Source organism: Lactuca sativa, chromosome 3 (genome assembly GCF_002870075.4).
Source record: "Lactuca sativa cultivar Salinas chromosome 3, Lsat_Salinas_v11, whole genome shotgun sequence".
Taxonomy (NCBI): domain Eukaryota; kingdom Viridiplantae; phylum Streptophyta; class Magnoliopsida; order Asterales; family Asteraceae; genus Lactuca; species Lactuca sativa.
Genome location: NC_056625.2, coordinates 143790217 through 143808463, shown reverse-complemented (window position 1 = coordinate 143808463; position 18247 = coordinate 143790217). Strand labels below are relative to the sequence as shown.

The following is an 18247-nucleotide window of genomic DNA, read 5'->3' as shown; positions in this document are numbered from 1 at the left end:
AAGCGATAGTAGTAAGGAGTTGTTAATGGTTAGCATCCAAGGGATCGATGGTCAGAATTTGGTTGTATGGTCTTGTTGTCGGATATAGCAACTGCGATTTGAGAAGTGTTCAGAGGAGAGTCGAATTCCCTTAGAGTTCGAGATGTTCGATGCCGGGGGAGTGATTTTGTGGAGGTTGCTCATTTTAGAGGGAATCGGTGCATGGATAAGGGGAATGTGTTGAGTAGGGTTGTTTAAGTGATGTCGGTTGGGTCACTGGTGGTTGGGAGTCAGTGCTCTAAGTGGGGGAGAATTGGAAAATTCTCAGGAGTGTCGATAAGATTTAGAGTTTGGTTAACTGTTTGGGATCCAACAGTGTTTCAGTCAGTTAAGAGTGTGCGCTTGTATGAGTAAGTGACAGACCGATGGGGCGGAGTATAGACCAAGGATTTCGGAAAAGGCGACTGGTTGTTGTGAGGCCTAGGTTCAGGCCAGGATCTGAGTATATGGAATATAGTTAGAGTTCGGAACCCCTAGAGGGCTAGAACAGTATGTATGGGAGAGATTCCTAGGTGGAATAGTTCGTAATGATGTATGATAGTTTGAGCGGTCCTGGGAGACTGAAGGCCGGTGGGCATACTAGTCAGGCCGAAGGCTCGGAAAACGGTCCAGACAGGCTCAAGGCCCTGGAGGGCGGTCCAGACATGCTGAAGTTTCTGAGAGCGGTCCAGATTAGCTGAAGGCCTGGTAAGGTGGTCCAGTCATGCTGAAGACTCTGTAAGTGTTGATAGATCTGTATGCAGAAAGTGACATAAGTATGTTGTTGTGCTGTAGCAAGCAGTGGGTCTAGCCCCGGGCACTTGTGTTGTAGCAAGAGATCTTGCGAGCGGATTCAGAGCATGTACGATGCATGGAGTAATGGTTACTCTACAAGGGATAGTGTAGAGTGGGGTGTGAGCACCGTGGCACTTGTCTGAAGTGTCAAGGTTGGCAAGTAGATTTCCTTGGATAAGGAAAGGGAAAGGTATGTAACTCCGGGAGGGAGTGTTGGTTCACGGAAGTGAAAGCAGTAGTGAGAATGGATGATTGAGAGTATTTCAATTATGGTTGTTGAGCACTGTGATTGTACCAGTGGTATGGAAGCACATCCGGATTGGGTGTCTGTTGAGGTTGCGAATGAATTTCCGGTGGTATAGAACCAGAGGAGTTTGGAAGGGATGCAAGGATGGAGCCTTGGATTTCTAGTATGGCTATGATCAGGAGGTTATGTAAGTAGCGGTAATTCATCATGGGGATGTTTGGAAATATCGTCAGTGTGTCGAGTTTTTCCAGCCCGAGGATGTTAGAGCAAGTTCGGCATGTGTATGTGATTGCATAGGAGAGCTCATGGGTGTTGCTCAGGAACTGAAGGATGTGTCATCCTATCAACATGGAAAGAAAAGGGTTGGATTCGGAAAAGAAGCGGGATAAGTCCCAGCAGTAAATTCAATAAAGTTGTGGCAAGCGAGGAAAGGGATAGCAGTTGGTACCGGGTCAGGACCCGGTGGTTCAGGGTGATATCTAGTTTGTAAGAGACAAGTGATTATGTGATTTAGAAACGATGGAAGTATCATCGGGTGATCATTGGTTGATAAGTGTTGTTGTCAGAGAAAGAAGTCGGTGTCCGGCTTGAAGCAGTTGTCGTGACTCTGTGAGAAAGAGTTGGACTCTATAGGGGTTTGATAGCAGTGTTTGGATGAACCTGGGTCGGTTGAGACCAGGAGCTGTATTGTGGGAGAATCATCTGGGATGTTTTACTGCAGGCTTGGAGGACGAATACTAATTTAATTGGGGGAGAATTGTAACACCCCGAGTTCAGAAGTGCAACTTCAGGGTTCTTAGTGTAAATAAGGAAGGTCGACTCGACGAGTCGAGTCGCGGTTTTGGTCACGTGTTAAGTGACCGACTCGGTGAGTTGGTGCTGGGATGAGAAAAACCCTAATTTGGGGATTATGCCCTATATAAAGAACATAACATCCTTTCTTCAGCCTCCTTACCACCCTTGAGAGCCTACAAACCCTAGAAATCGAGTGGATCACCATTGATAGAGAGATTGAAGCTTTAGAAGGGGGATCTTGAAAGAGAACTTGAAGAGCAAGGGGATTACTGCAAGGGAGGGACTTAGATCCGAGATCTAATTTGGTGGAAGCTTGTATTGGAGGTAATAATATGTTCTTGAAGCTTTTGTGCACCTAGATCTATCATTTGTGGGGTTTTGGGGCATAAATAAGGTCCATCTCGAGTTTGGAGTTAGATCTGAGGATGCTACCTCAGATCTAGGCTGGTAATGATCCAAGAAGCCATAAAGTCTATGCCCATGAGTTTTTGGTGAAGTTCCTTTGTCCCAAACCCTATCCCTAGAGTGTTTTAGGCTTAGATCTCTTGGGATTCACGTAAAGGTTGCCACTTTACGTGATGGAGGGTCTAAAGAGGAGTAGATCTATGGATTGGAACCCCTGCATGGCTTGGAAAGCCACTGCATGGGTTAAGAACTGGAGATACTCGGTGAGTCGCATGGGTGGACTAGGCGAGTTGGATGAAGATAGGCAGAAACTCGACGAGTTGGAAGAACAACTCGGCGAGTCTTTTGAAGATTGCCTTGGACTCGGCGAGTCTGGTCGTGGAGTCCTAACCTTTTCTGGTTGAGCTGTGAATCGGTGAGTCGAAGGATGACTCGGTGAGTTGAGCATGAAGGGACTTAGAGTTTGTTGGACTCGGCGAGTCTTGGGGCGACTCGGCGACTTGAGTCGTGGATTGGGAGTTTCTGAGTATAGGGACTCGGCGAGTCAACGGGGTGACTCGGCGAGCAGAGTCACACAGGAAGGTTGACTTTGACTGAGGACTTTGACCTTGACCAAGGGTTGACCAGTTGACTTCTAGGGGGATTTTGGTAATTGTTGGCATTTAATGAGTTCAATGATTTGGTGTTGACCAGTGGGGGAGTTCGAGTCCGTGATTGGAGCAGCATGATCTTATTTCTTCAGCTGACAGTTGCAGGTGAATTATCCTCACTATATCAACAGGGTCTAAGGCACCAAGGCCGGCCCTTTATCGGATTGAAATTCGGGTATCTGTTTGATATGTTATTACTTGCTATGTCTGTATCTTGGTTATTAGGATGGTGTATGTTAGGGACCTGGTTAAGGTTGGTATCCTGGTATATAGTATGGTGTTATGTTAGTGACCAGTTAGGCCGGTATCCTGGTTAGGATGTTTTTATGATATGTGATCTGCTAGATCGGTTTGATTAGATGTGAATTGTTATATGATTATATGTTTATGTGCACATGGTTATTGGACTGGGGTTAGGTTGAGGCGGGTCCTGCTTTGTGCTGTAGGCCAACATACCCAGGGCGGACCGGTTAGACCGAAGGCCCGGCGAGCGGTCCGGATAGGCTGAAGGCCCCAAAAGGGCGGACCAGACGTACCGGGGCTTGGAGAGTGGACCAGATAGACTGAAGGCCCGGTGCGGGCGGACCAGTCATACTGTAGACTCGGAGAGTGGACCAGGTGAACTGAATGTCTGGTGCGGGCGGACCAGTCACACTGTAGACTTGGAGGGTGAGTCGACCAGGTGGACTGAAGGCCCGGTGCGGGCAGACCAGTCACACTGTAGACTCGGAGAGAGAGTGGATCGGGTGGACTGAAGGCCTGGTACAGGCGGACCAGTCACACTGTAGACTCAATATGATTGGTTGTTCTGTTTATGATATGATATATGTATGGTATTGTGGTTGGTATTTTGGGGGTAACTCACTAAGCTTTTGGGCTTACAGTTTCAGTGTATTGTTTCAGGTACTTCAGGAGACTGGGCAAGGCGAAGGCATGATCGTACCGCTCCTCCGTTTTGATGTTTCTGGGATACTCTGATAATAAATGAATTGAAAACCTTTTTGTAATAACTTAATGAATATTGGTTGTTTTTGAAAAGTTTAAATTGGTTGTAAATTTTCACGGTGTTACAGGATCCAACATTATTGAAGTCCAGGATCCTTGGTTGCACAACTGTGGGCGTAGTATCCAGGGATTTCTGAAATTCTGCCTTCATCCTTTCCACTTCTTTGAGCAATGCTTTATTCTCCTCTTGCTATTGGGTCACCTGTTGCATCATTTTCCTCATCACAACGTAGAGTTCTACAGTAGTGACTGAGGCAGTCGGATCCTGGAGCCCTGAGGATCCAAAACTTCTTGGACTAGCGATTGAAGGGCTGTTTTTCTTGGAAGTGTCAGGCGTGTTCCTCTGAGTAGGGGGTCCACTTAGAGGAGATGGTAGGTTTTTGGATAGAACGGAAGGAGCAGAGAATAAAGAGAGGATCGGTTGTGTAGACATGATGTCTTTTGAGGATTTTTGAATACCATGGCCCCACAGTGGGTGCCAAATTGTTGGTCAAAAATTACACAAGTACTAATCAACCAAATTGAATGAGAGGTTGTGATGTTCATATTGTGTAATAGCAAGTAGTAAAAGAAAAGTGACAAGATGGTTTACAAGGAAAGCCCTTGATCCTTGCTAGGATCTCTGACATAAAACCTTAGGAGGTGATAATGATCACCTTGCCTTGATGATTTTATTGATATAAAGTAAAGATTACAATGAGTTCTTAGTAAAAATGAATGTAGAAATTCGTAGAGTGAGCTCAGGCTAAAGAATAGTGTCTTGTGTGCAGATTACAAGTGTCAATTTAGAGTCTAATCTAGCCAACAAGATGCCCGATATTTCCGGGACCCTCAATGACCAACTTCTTGAACGTTATTTAATCAAGTATTATGGGTCTTTAGCATAGTTGAGATGATTCTTCGTTGAGAATTGGTCTTCCCTTGACTACTTCTGCACACGTGTTAGTTATAGACAAAATATGACCATTATAAATATCAATAAAAATAATAACGGTAATTAGTCGGGATCCTGATGTAGTTAAGGATCCTGGATATTTGAAGATCCTGAAAATTGTAAGGATTCTGGCTCTAACAACAGCTAAACCTGTTTATACTCCTATGGATCCTAGAAATAATCTGCAAAGTGATAAAGGTGATATTTTTGATGATCCTGCACGATATAGAAGATTAGTGGGTCGATTGTTATACTTAAACATAACAAGACCATACATTTCTTTCTGTTTAGAAATTGTATCAGTTTTTGTCTTCTCCAAGAGTTCCTCATTATCAAGCTGCATGTCATCTCTTGAAATATTTGAAACAAAATCTTGGTCAAGGAATTTTCTTATCTGCTAAATCCAACTTCAAATTAAGGGCGTTTTGTGATGTAGATTGAGGTAAATGTTTAGATTCAAGAAGATCTATTACTGGATTTTGCATCTTTCTTGGTGATTCTTTAGTCTCGTGGAAATCTAAGAAACAAGCTACTATATCTCGTTCTTCAGCTAAAGCAGAGTATAGAGCTATTGCTTCTACTGCTTGTGAGATAATATGGTTGAGACAGTTGTTGCGAGACTTTGATATTGATAATAAATAAGCAACATTTTTATTCTGTGATAATGATTCGGCCATCAAGATTACTACCAATCCTATTTTCCATGACCACACCAAACATTTGGAGATAGATCTACATTTTGTTCGAGAAAGAGTTCTTAATTAGACTATTTGATTAATTCCCATTAATTCTCAATTTCAATTAGCTAATTTGTTCACAAAACCGCTACCATCTACCAAGTTACTTCCTCTTATGTCCAAGATGTCTTTGAAGCACATATATTCTCCTCTTCCATCTTGAGGGGGGAATATTAGATATATTTGGTCATTTTATGTACTTATGTAATATTTGAGGGTTAATTCTGTAACTTACCATTTAGTCAGTTATGCTAGTTAGAAGTCTGGATATAGATGGTAGAGCTGTAATTCATTTCTCTAATGAAAAGATTCTCTCTTTCTCTAGTAATAACAAGTGACAAGTATCTCATAGATTGTCTTCGTTTTCTTTAACTTTAGACGTCAATGACGACGCAACTTAGCCTTTTAAGGGTGAAAAAAACGAAATTGAAAAGAAAAAAAAAAATCATCAATAGCTTCAACAATTAGCACCACTAAAGAAAGGAATAAACAAATTTAGAACAGTTAAAAGAAGGATTGATATTCAAAGTAAAAATATGTTATAAAAGAAATCGGAAAACAAGATAATATGTGAACTCAATACTTGATCCAAACATTCGACATATGTTGAGGCTAACAAGCATAAATTTAAGCAAAAAATAAAAAAGCAAAAATAGTAAAATACCAACAAACTTCTACATCTTTATCTTTTGGACAATATTTTAGAACATTGGAGGATCTAGATCATATACAGAATTGTAAGATATATCAGCTATAGGTTTTTATAATATATGTTAGCACATTTTTTTTTCAAAAGTTATTCAAAATTTTAAATAAATTCGAAACGTAAAGATTAAATTTTATTTATGTTTAGTTAATATCAATTTAATACAATATGATATTACAACTAATAACTATTACATCTAAAATATAATTATTCAACAAACTAGAAATGTATAAATATAAGATTTAAACGAATCATATTCAACATACAACTTCCATGAGTCATCATCTTTCTCATTCGAGTATAACTCCAACAATAATAATATAGAATCACATCAACTAAATCTAAAATCTAAAATCTACAAAAATGATCTACTTCAAATGATACCATATGATATAAATTAGCCATTTAACCGAGTCGTTTCCTTCTCGTTTAAACCATTGTTCGGACTACTATGAGATGCAACCCGCAAGCCTACACTTTCCTGAAACACATTACCAAGATGTGAACAAACCTTTTCCAAATATACCCTTTTAGAAAATAAAATTTGAACAATTATAATTTCTCAAAATTTGTTATATCTACTAATAAAATGACATACATTGATGAGTGATTCCCCTTGAGACTCAAGCATGTGTACTACATGCCCTATTTTTGGCCTCTTTTCGGAATTTTGATCAACACAACGTAAAGCCACCGCCAAAGTCCGTTTTAGGACACGTAAAGAGGGCGTTTCGGTCATTTTAGGATCCAAAACTTTTTCGGGACACCTCTCGTTGACCATTTTCTTGACCCACTCAACCAAGTGTACCTGAGAATATGACTTAATCTGGTAAACTATCAACGACTCTATAAAAAAGTAAGCGAAAAGATTCTTTCCCATTAAGTCCTAATTTTCTTTATTATTTCTTTCTTATTGTATTAAAGTAAAAAATAAACACTATACCGTTTGAATGAGACTAAATGTCCATTTTACCCTTCCATTCTAAAAAATAAATTTCACAATATTCATCGAGAGGAAAAAAGAAGAAAAGAGATAAATAAAGGGTTAGCTCATTAAGTCATTATATCAAGATTAAGTAAAAGAAAAACAACAATGTATATTCGTTTGATTAAGTGCTTAATCGATTAAGCTCGTTTTATGAAAAAAGAAACAACATTTTGTTATGAGTAATGGAAAACAAACCTCTTCTTGTGGTCGTTTATAATCAACAGGATATCTCGCCGAAATCAATTCCATGAACAAAATCCCAAATCCATAAACATCACTTTTCTCATTCACCATTCCTGTACTCGCATATTCTGGCGCAACATATCTACAAAAACAATAAAATCATATCATTGTTACTGTGTGTATGTGTGTGTGTATACACGTGTGAGAAAAAAGAAAGATTTCGAACCCTAATGTGCCCATGACACGTGTGGTAATGTAGCTCCTATCTGCACCAAGAAGCTTCGCTAATCCAAAATCTGAAACCTTCGGATTCCATGATTTATCAAGTAAGATGTTACTTGATTTTATATCGCGATGAACGACCTTCGGTTCTAGCCCCTCATGAAGATAAGTTAATCTATAATCAAGAAAGATTATTTTATATTATGATTGAAGTGTATGAAAGAAGAGATTTGTAGGGGAAATGGGTTATTACGCTTTTGCTGTTCCGATGATGATTTTCATACGAATTTCCCAAGTGAGAGGACTGCAAGATCCTACATCGCCATGAATCCATTGTTCTAAGTTTCCGTTATTTACATACTCATAAACAAGAATCCTGTGATTCCCAATCGAGAATTGAATCAAAATCAATGAAGAATTTAAAATTAAGCAAAAGGGTTAAAGGAAACGAGTACCTATGTGCCCCTTCTGCGCAATAACCTAATAATCTCAACAAATTTTTATGCCTGACTCTACCAATTGCTTCAACTTCAACTTCGAATTCCTTCTCAGCTTGTCCTCTAGATATAAAACATCATAAAATTGATAGGTGTGAAATGAGAGGATGAAAGATTATGATGTGAGTTGGAATAAGAAATTAGAAAATCACCGATTATTGAGCAAATTCTTGATAGCGATTTGAGATTTATCAGCAAGAACACCATGGTAAACAATGCCGTAACCTCCTTGACCAATCACATTCTCAGCTGCAAATCCATCAGTAGCTGATTCAAGCTCTCTCAGGGTATACCAATGCCCCCATCCCAAATGCGAAACCTCCGGGCCTACAGACGCCGGATGTTCGCCGGTAACCGACGACACAGCCCCAAATCTCTCGGGGTACAAAACCCGATGTGGGTGTCTCTTCCCCATTTCGATTTGAATCCTGGGGTGCGCTGTATGCCCGTAATCTTCGTCTTGTTTTAATAGCAATGCTTGTTTTTCTATACCGGATAACCTTTGGGTTTCCTGAAAGGGGTTTACGGGTGGAATTGAATTTGGATCGGAGGTGATTTTTTGGGGGTTTATTGGGATTGCTTTGGTTTTGGATCTGTTGGTGAACCAGAGCGATAGGAGGAAGAGAAGAAGGACGACGGCGGTGCCGGCGGAGACACCGAGTACGATCCATAAGTGAAGTCCGAAGATTGAGGTTTGTTTGGATAGCTGATCGGACATGAATTTGGAGATTTAAGAAGTCTGAAAGAGTGAAAATGGAGGATGACATTATTTATATGTGAATATGAACGCAGAGGTTTTGATCGATAGCGAAGGGTTTGATGCGTAAAAGGAAGTCGAATAAGTTCATCGGAAGCTTCCAAATGATCGTTATGGACCCATTGCCAATTCTTTTTTTTACTGCTTTAAAAGATTTTTTTAGTAAGTTACAGAAATGGTCCCTATTGTTTTCTCAGAATTGCAGGTTTAGTCCAATATTTAAAAACTAGATATGTTGGCATGTTAATGGCTTTGTTTGTCTTCTTTACAGTTTTGGTAAAATCTCTTCCTCTTAAGCTTTTAAAAATGTTTAGGATCCATTACTAAACTCTAATTAATATCCACACTCGTGTCCATGTTCAAATGTTGACGTAAGAAGACAATAAGGGGCTTTTTGGTTGGCATGATGGAATGGAATTCGAGGGAAAAGGATTCCAGTTCCCTCGAATTCTTGTGTTTGATTCATATTTAAAGGAAGGAAAAGGAATCCTAAATGAATTATTTTTCCTTCAAATGAAGGAAAATTCATTCCTTCACCATCTTAATGGAATTAATTCCTTCATAACATGGAAAGTAGCAGATTACGATTTTGCCCTCACTAAACATGCTTCATCAGGTAACCTATCGTATTCATCTCATTCGCGTGCAGCAGACAACCTTTCTTATGCACTGCGTCTTCTCCACTTCATCACAGCCATCGTCTGACGAGCTTCATCACAAGTGATCTCTCTCTCTCTCTCTCTATGTGTGTGTATCTCTCTCTATCTCCATCTCCCTCTCTCTTTAATCGCATCTTATATTCAAACCAAACAACCCCTTTTGAAGTCGACCCCAAATGCGGCTACTGTGACATAGCTAGAGGGTTTTTGTTTCTTCAATCGCAACTGTGACCCTGTTGATATGAGAATTTGAAAAAATTCCCCTTCTTTCTCTTCAATCGATGCTAATAACATTTTTATGCAATTAATCTTGCTCTAAAATTGTTTACATCAGAGAAATATGAAAAAAAATACATGTAGTTTCTTGCCTAATCTTCTGCACATGGTTCGTTTTTAGTTTAGATGCATGTTATTTCTTTTTGAGTTATTTGCCTTATACGAACTTAGTTTATCTCTGGTTTTCTTTAATGTGTTTGGTTAATATATCTTTTTTATTTACAAATAGGTGAAGAGGGTGGATATGCTTGATGGAATGATTGTGGTCAGATATAAGAAGGTTAAGGATGAATTGATTCTAGATGGAAATGATAATGAGCTTGTTTCTCGATCTTCAGCCCTAATTAACCAGCTATTCTTTCACACATACGAGTTTCTATATCAAATTATCAATGTTCTCTGTTTTTATATCTGTTTTTATCATTTGATAATGGTTTAGTGATTGTGATTTTGTATATGCAGAAACGTGTTATGAAGAACAAGGATATCCAAAAGTTTCTTGATGGTAACTATGTGAGTAACAAGGGAAAGATAGAGTTCTGTTACAATTGAGTTCTAAAGTTTTCTTGAACTTTAATTACTATTGTACTCCGATTTTGGTCTTGTTTATGCATCAATTATATCAAATCCCTGATTGTTTTTGTTTGTCAATATGATTGAAGTTCTTTTCTTACTATTTTATAATTTATATAATGTATCTTTAAATATGTGTTGAAAAAGAATGTAAAATTAAGCAAAATGGACAAAAAAAACAATTTTGTCATTTTACAAGGATTCAAATTCCAATTCCTGCCAACCAAATGTAATGTAGAATTAATTCCAATTCCATTTCCTGCCAACCAAACAGGATATGAAATCGGATTCAAATTCCTGACAGATTCATTTTCCAATTCCAATTCCAATTCCTTCAACAACATTTTGTGAACCAAACAGCACCTAAGAGATTCAAGTTGAGAGAGTTGTAACTTATGTAGTAAAGGTAGTACCTTCGGGAGAACATAGCCTCCGATTGTCATCAACATGCATGTCCTTCTTTAGATTAGTGATATAAAAATTTAAGAAGTCTTATCGACTTATGGATGCACAAAAATTAGATAATTAGTGGAGGAAAGTGTAAATGATGTTTTTTTTAATGGAGATGTGATTGAGATAGGATGGGTAACAAGTGAAAAATGAAGGCGATGATGTATGGTTGTGGATGTGGGTGAGGGGTGAATGGTAGGGGTGGGTGGGGTGGGCTCTTTATATTTTTATATATAAATAAAAATAATAAATGAGTTAAAGAAAAAAAAATTTGAAAAGACAAGATAGTCCTTTTACATTGATCCTGGATTAAAACTGCAAGATTTGAAAACTATATGGATACGACATATCAATTTTTCAAAGATTGGATCACAGGCCGAACGATATACCAATCTCGCACACTGTGGTTTGCTGGATAGGACAAGAAACCGTCCTCAGGAACATCACACACTGGGTGCGGCTAGGTGAAATAAAAGATGACAATTTCCTGTGTTTTGAAGAGTGGTGGAAAATTAAAGTGTGTTGGCCTCACATAGAAAAAATGAAATATGAAAGGTAGGTACGTCATTGGATCTAAACCACAAAGATAAAAAGATAATTGTTATAATTTACTCGTATCTTAAAAATCAGTTTAAAAGTTTTTTACTTTTATAGAGATTATTCTAAATATTTAGTAAAAATATAATCTATAATAGCAAAGCTTTTTTTTCACCGCAACAAGACAACAACCCAATAACTCTAAGATATCTACTATACTAAAATCCTTTCAAAAATCTTATTTTTAGATTTTATTGACAAGATAGATTTTATTAACAAGATATTAAAAGGAATCAAATATAGTAAAAATGAAAGGGTTTTCTGTCAAATGCTTATTTTACGGAAATAACTTTTATGATGGAGAATCTATAAATAGTTAATCATTTATATAGTTAGTTATTTTTAATCACATTCCTCTTCCACTGACTTCATTTAGAAAAAACTATATTTAAAATCATCTCCAATGCAAAATCATTTTTAACTATCATATGTTTATCTCCATATTTTTAAAGTATTTTATAAAGTCCCATCTCATCTAATATGTTGTTTTTTTAACACACGTCGTATTAGATATTGATCATGCATGTACTTTAAATAAATACAAGACATTAAAAAAAATGTTCAATTTTATTTTGTATATTTAACAAGCGAGTTTAATCAGTCAAATACAACAAGGTTTTAAAATTAAAATATAATTAAGGAGGTCAAACGAAAATATACGTAGACGAGGGGCAACATGTCATAACACCATAAAGACTTAAGGGGGTCAAATGAAAAATTCGTGGTTAAAGAAAATACCAAACAAAGTTTTACACTCCAATGAATCGCAATAAAGACGCTTTAAGTTTCAACCACTTAATATGTTGTGTACTTGTGTACATATGATTTCATTTTAAACCCTAATTTGTATCTACATATTAAAAGTTTATTATTTTTTTTTATAACCTAATCTATTTCATTAGATATTCAAAATAAAAATGAAATATATATTAAATATAGAAAACTATATCATCAATGAAAAGTAATATTCATTTGAGAAATAGATGAGTGGTTTTCACTTTTCATACATGATGTGACAAAAACAATAAATATTACAAAATTATTATTTAATAAACACTATTTTTTAATATTTGATATTTGTTTCGTTTGAATGATTTTGAAGTACAAACGATCAACAAATAATCTATTTTGACAAAAATCCAGCTCAAATGGGGTCAATATATAGGCCCCAAGTCCCAACATGTTACATATGTTTTCTCCATTTAAATTGTTGTTTACATGTTTTCATATGTTATATTAAAAAATGATGTTATCAATGTACACAAAAATAAAACCATGACGTTTGCAAACTTATTTGGCTTACGTCTAAAAATATTCATACAATTTCATATATCTAATGAAAACACTTTGAGATATAAAGACCAAAAGTCATCTTCTTATAATAATACTATATAAATAAAATCTCTTATCACAGATTATAATATAAGCACAAACACATTAAAACATATATTACATCAAAAAAAAAAAATCCAACTTATTATGCAAAGCCACGGTGGGCCCTACTGTAACTCCCCTACGGGTGCCTCGTTTAGCCATAAGAAATGAATAAAATCGTACAACTTTGCCGTTACACTAACCTGAAAAAAAAAATTAAAATAGAAAATAAAAAAATCATGTATTTTTAATTTAGCTTTTTTTTTTTGAGTTTATTGTAAGTTTTCCAAATATACATTTAATTGCATGACATCACAACTTTTCTAAATATCTTTTTATGTTATTTTATATTTTTCATCTAGCTAGCTTATCAGCTAATTTTACGAAATAGTGTTACTTCATCAGCTATCAACTATCAACTAGTCAGCCAAACACAACCTAAACATTAACATGTTTTCCATAAGTCTAACAACTTAACTTTTAGTTTTGTTTTACTTTTATAAAAAAAAAAATTATATATTTTTGTTTGATGACATGGCGCTGACGTGGCAGAGGTTAAGGAGAATACCTTGTAAGGTGTTGGATTGAGTCTTCTCATGTGATCGGGTCGCATTTGCTCCAATTGCTTCCCAACACGTTCCCTATTTTGTTCAAGTGTCGGCAATTCTTCTCTTTTTTTGTCTTCATATAAATAAATAAATAAAAATATATAAATATTTTTTTAAAGCCAAGTTAAAATCGAGTATATGAAGTGTATTTTTTACCAAAATAAAAAAAAAATGTTACTAATAATAAATAATACCTGTAGTTCCGGGCCAATAACACTTAAGAAGCTCCTCAACACGTTGTGGGACCACATAAGCTCTTTTTGATTCATTAAACGGGTGGCGACATAAAATTCTTTCTCCTACCTATAATTAATTAAATAAAAAGTAAATTACTGAAATCGTCCCTATGGTTTGGTAAAAATTGCACATTTAGTCCCTAACATTATTTTTGCACTCGGATCGTCCCTGTGGTTTGATTTTCTTGCGTTTTTCGTCCCTTACATACATAAAGTTGGGGACCAAACGTGCAATTTTGACCAAACCATAGGGACGATCCGAGTGCAAAAAAAAAGGTTAGGGACCAAAAGTGTAATTTTGATCAAACCATAGGGACGATTTCAGTAATTTACTCTTAAATAAAAGAAAATTCATTAAACACTTTTAAAGGTATTGTGATTTAAAAAAAAAAAATTTAAAATAAATAAATAAATATTTACCTTTGGAGGTGGTTCGTTTTCGCCTGACATTATGTCTAAAAGGGCGTAACCTTCTTTTCCATATAATCTAAAAGATCGTTTTTTACATGGAATCGAGACCTATAAATAAATTTATTAATTTAATATTCAGAATATTATCGAAAAATAGTTAATTAAAAAGAAATTTTCAATTTTCAATTTTCAAAACCTTTGAGACATCTTCTGAGAGCTTAATACGTGGCTGATTATTTATCTCAACAAGCTTAAAAACACAACCTAATGCAGCTTGAGCATAACACGTCACCAAATATGTCCCTATTCCAAACGCATCCACCTCATGACCCTGAAAAAAAAAATTAATTTTAATTCTTTTTTTTTTTTAAGTTTTTAACATAACATGGAATGGAATGGAATGGAATGATTGATTCCGATGGAAAGAACGATTCCATTCCAATCCTTCTCCGATTCCGACATACCAAACACTAGTTAAGAATTCAAAATATATAAAAAGCTTTGCCTGTTTGTTTAAAGCATCCAAAGTTTCTTCATTGAGATCATTGCTAGCTGTGATTCCGGTCTTTCCAAACCCCGGAATTACAAATTCCGTTTCAATCGTTTGAAAGAATTTTCTTGTCTCACATGAAAGATAAGCAAGATCACCGGAATCCAACCGAATACCCCTTGCTTTATACCTATACAAATAATAATTAACATATTAATTATTATTATCACTTAACCTTTTGTATCATAAAATACAAAAAGACAAAAATACCCCAGATCATTTAGTGCTAGAGCCACTGCACAGAAGTTAGGAACACCACTCTTCATCACCTAGAAAAAGACAATAAATAATACCCCAGATTATAATAATTAGTAATGTAAGCAAAAAAATAATAAATAATAATAATAACTTACATCATATGTGTCTACAAGAGCTAGAAAGTTATCAGGAAAAGCTAAAGCATATGAAATAAAAGCAGCTAATTCACTCTGATTAGTCTCACCAAAAACACCCTTCAATATACTTAGCCTCTGAAACAAATAAATAAAAAAAATAGAGTTATTAAAAATATAACATATAATTATATAAATAATGAAAAATGAAAAATGAAAAATTATTACCTTTATTTTGCTTAACCATGTTTGAGAAGCACCAACAAAATCCTCACATACTTGAGATCCATCATGACTTTTTAGAGACTTATCTATAATCTCATCAGTTCCCTACATCAAAAAATTAATAATTTTCTTTTAAAAAGAAATTGTAATAAGAACTTTTTCACTGAATAAAAAAAATGGTTATTTATATTTCATAATTTTATAATACTAACCATGAATGAGCTAACAAAAGCATGGGAATGTGTTCCACGAAGTGGTATTCCAAATATTTTTCCAGCTGCACAATTGCTAATATTTCACAATAAATAAATAAAAAAATATAAGATACAATTTTACATTGTTATTTGTTATATATTAATATATATAAATAATTTGACCATAATTAATATAGTCAACACCTTGTTGCATCAAATCCTCCCATGTAGCAATATCTTGATGCCCCTATACCACCATCTGGGCCCTAAGAAACAAGAATTTCTGTTAAAAAATAGAGGGGTAAAATGGTCATTTTCTCGTATTCAAACAATAACCTGTGCCCTTCGAAGTCCAAATTCAAGAAGAAGTTTGGATTTTCCAGCAACAAAACGATGTCTTGCAGCATTTGTGGTGACTAATGATGCATAATTTATGAGATTCACATATGGAGTTTCCAACAATTGAACAACCTGTAAGAAAACAGAATATGAATAAATGGATTTCAATTCATATTCTTTTCACATAAGGGGTAAATTGGTAAATAGTAAAATAGTTTGTTTGACTGATTGACTTACAGCCACTGGGCCTTCAACTCTCATCAGGGGTATTTTAGGAAAGACAACTGACCCTTCTGCAATTGCATAAACTTCAACATCTGAACAATCAATTCCTTCAAGGTAATCAAAGAAGGCATCCTGATATGAACAGAAGAAAATTGACATCAATGAACAAATCTTTAAACTTGATTATGTTACTTATGAGGATCAAGTAAATCTGAATTGAAGCTTTACCTCACATGTAGGAGATAAACTTTCTCGAACAAAAGCAATCTCTTCCTTTGATAATTTGAAATTAGCAATGAATCTTATGCACTCTTCTAAACCAGCAAAAACTGTGTACTCACCACCAAAGGGATTTTTCCGAAAATATAAGTCAAACCTGAAACAGATCACAGATTGCAGAAAGTTCCCAAATTATTTCCAAAATTACATGCCCTAAAGCCAGTGTAACCGATCTAATTAGTTTCTTCAGTCCATGATTACGGAATCAATCAATTCCATCTAGAAACAAACAAATCACAAGGAATTGAGAAACTAACACAGCTCGTTCTTTATGCTTTCCAGCTTTCCAGTATGCGTAAGCCATAGTGAACTGATAGAGATCGTTGAGCAGCGGCGTAACCATAGGATTAGTGGGACCATCGATTACCGGCGGCGGACGATTATGTTTCTCCTCTTTAACGCCACCGTTAACTTCAGGTTTTACGTCCATTCTATGTATGTTGCTTGCTCAATCAAGATGAAACAAGTTGTATAGACTTCCTAATTTTCGTCCCCTTATCTATATATGTGTGTATGAGCGAGAATCAAAGCAGGAAGTGTGTGCGCTCGTGTTTCAGATAGATAGGGGCCAATGGAATCAAAAAAGAGGGGAAAGAAAAGGACGGAAATGGCGGAGGTCGGCAGCTGGTGGCGGCGTCGTCGCCGAAGTGGGGCTGTGTCGTTATTCTATATTCTTCACTAGCGAGTCGTGAATTTTGTCTTGTTGAAACAAACTTTTTCTGTTGGGGATATTTTCGATAGCTCAACCTTTTTTATGTATTTTTTTTCTTTGGTAATTATATAATTAATAAGATTATATTTGTAACAATTATATAAAAACAAAATATAGATTTTAGATTAGGATTATTTATTTCATTTCATAAACTATGACATATTTGTTTTATTTATTATTATCAAGTGGACCTGATAATGGAGCAAGTTTGGAACAGATTGGCCTTGACCCAAACCCCAATCCATAGTTCACACGGTTCAATGAATTTTCAACCATTTTATCCGGCTCATTTACAATATTAAGGTTATCTCCAATGCATTAAACTCATGGAGAGTTGAATAGAATGCCAACTAAGAAAGAGACTATATATATTCAATTAAATTCTTAAAAAATCCACAACTTTTCACTGCACATTCTATTCAACCGTTCGATGGTAATTCAACTCCACATTCTCTCTCCTCTATATTATATTCAAATTTATTCTATTGAACTCTCATTAAACTCCCATTGTGGATGGTCTAAGATTAGGCTATAATTATACATTATAACACATATAACATAAATCATTAAAACTAGACAACATTCATTCAAAAAAAAACTTCAATTTTAGCTTAATAAATAACGTTTCCAAAACAAAACAAATGTCTACTATTGCAAACATGCATGAGAAAATGTAGACATCAAAATGCATCTTCAAAAAAATCTAAAGTCCAACCGATCTACTCACTCACTAATCACCTGGAAAAAAGTAAACACATATAAGCAGTTTCGTAAAACTCGTAGAGTTGGCCGAGTACTCCCCTCGGCCCCTTACCGAGGCGAGTTATAGAATCAGAGTACTCCCCGATCGGTCCACTACTGAAGCGAGCAGTGTTGTAAAACTCGGTCAACTCGGTGATTAATATGTATACTATACTTAATGATTTATTATTTAATACACACATGTTATTATTACTACATATATATATATATATATATATATATATATATATATATATCTTAAATTTTCATCAATTATTCACGAAGTGAAACCATTGTGTGTTTTCAGTTTTTATGTATTCACATGTATATAATTTTGTTATGCATTTCAATCAACTTATGATTTTAACCTATGATTTTTACATATATAATCTCACTAAAAATATTTTACATGAATTATGGAATCCAAGTACTCATGAGTACTCCCGACTACTCACGAGTACTCCCGAGTACTCGCTACTCGGCAGTCGGCCTCATGGGTACTCCCGGCTACTCCTGAGTAGTCCCGA

General features: G+C 35.7%; 2 protein-coding genes across 2 annotated transcripts; both read right to left on the bottom strand.

The window, feature by feature from the left end:
- Positions 1-6499: 6499 nt before the first annotated feature.
- Positions 6500-8984, bottom strand: LOC111885690 (probable serine/threonine-protein kinase At1g01540). The gene is made up of 7 exons (XM_023881932.3): positions 8335-8984; positions 8141-8245; positions 7939-8061; positions 7690-7860; positions 7476-7605; positions 6891-7100; positions 6500-6773 (listed from the first exon to the last, which is right to left on the bottom strand). Exons 1-7 carry the CDS (start codon positions 8898-8900, stop codon positions 6690-6692), a joined length of 1389 nt encoding a protein of 462 aa, XP_023737700.1. The 5' UTR covers positions 8901-8984; the 3' UTR covers positions 6500-6689.
- A 3865-nt stretch (positions 8985-12849) lies between these two features.
- On the bottom strand, positions 12850-16996 carry LOC111885689 (nicotinate phosphoribosyltransferase 2). Its single transcript, XM_023881931.3, has 15 exons — positions 16525-16996; positions 16217-16364; positions 16001-16120; positions 15761-15895; positions 15629-15690; positions 15443-15518; positions 15234-15335; positions 15027-15143; positions 14884-14942; positions 14629-14803; positions 14320-14454; positions 14133-14231; positions 13671-13779; positions 13437-13549; positions 12850-13071 (listed from the first exon to the last, which is right to left on the bottom strand). Exons 1-15 carry the CDS (start codon positions 16695-16697, stop codon positions 12994-12996), a joined length of 1701 nt encoding a protein of 566 aa, XP_023737699.1. The 5' UTR covers positions 16698-16996; the 3' UTR covers positions 12850-12993.
- Positions 16997-18247: the final 1251 nt, after the last annotated feature.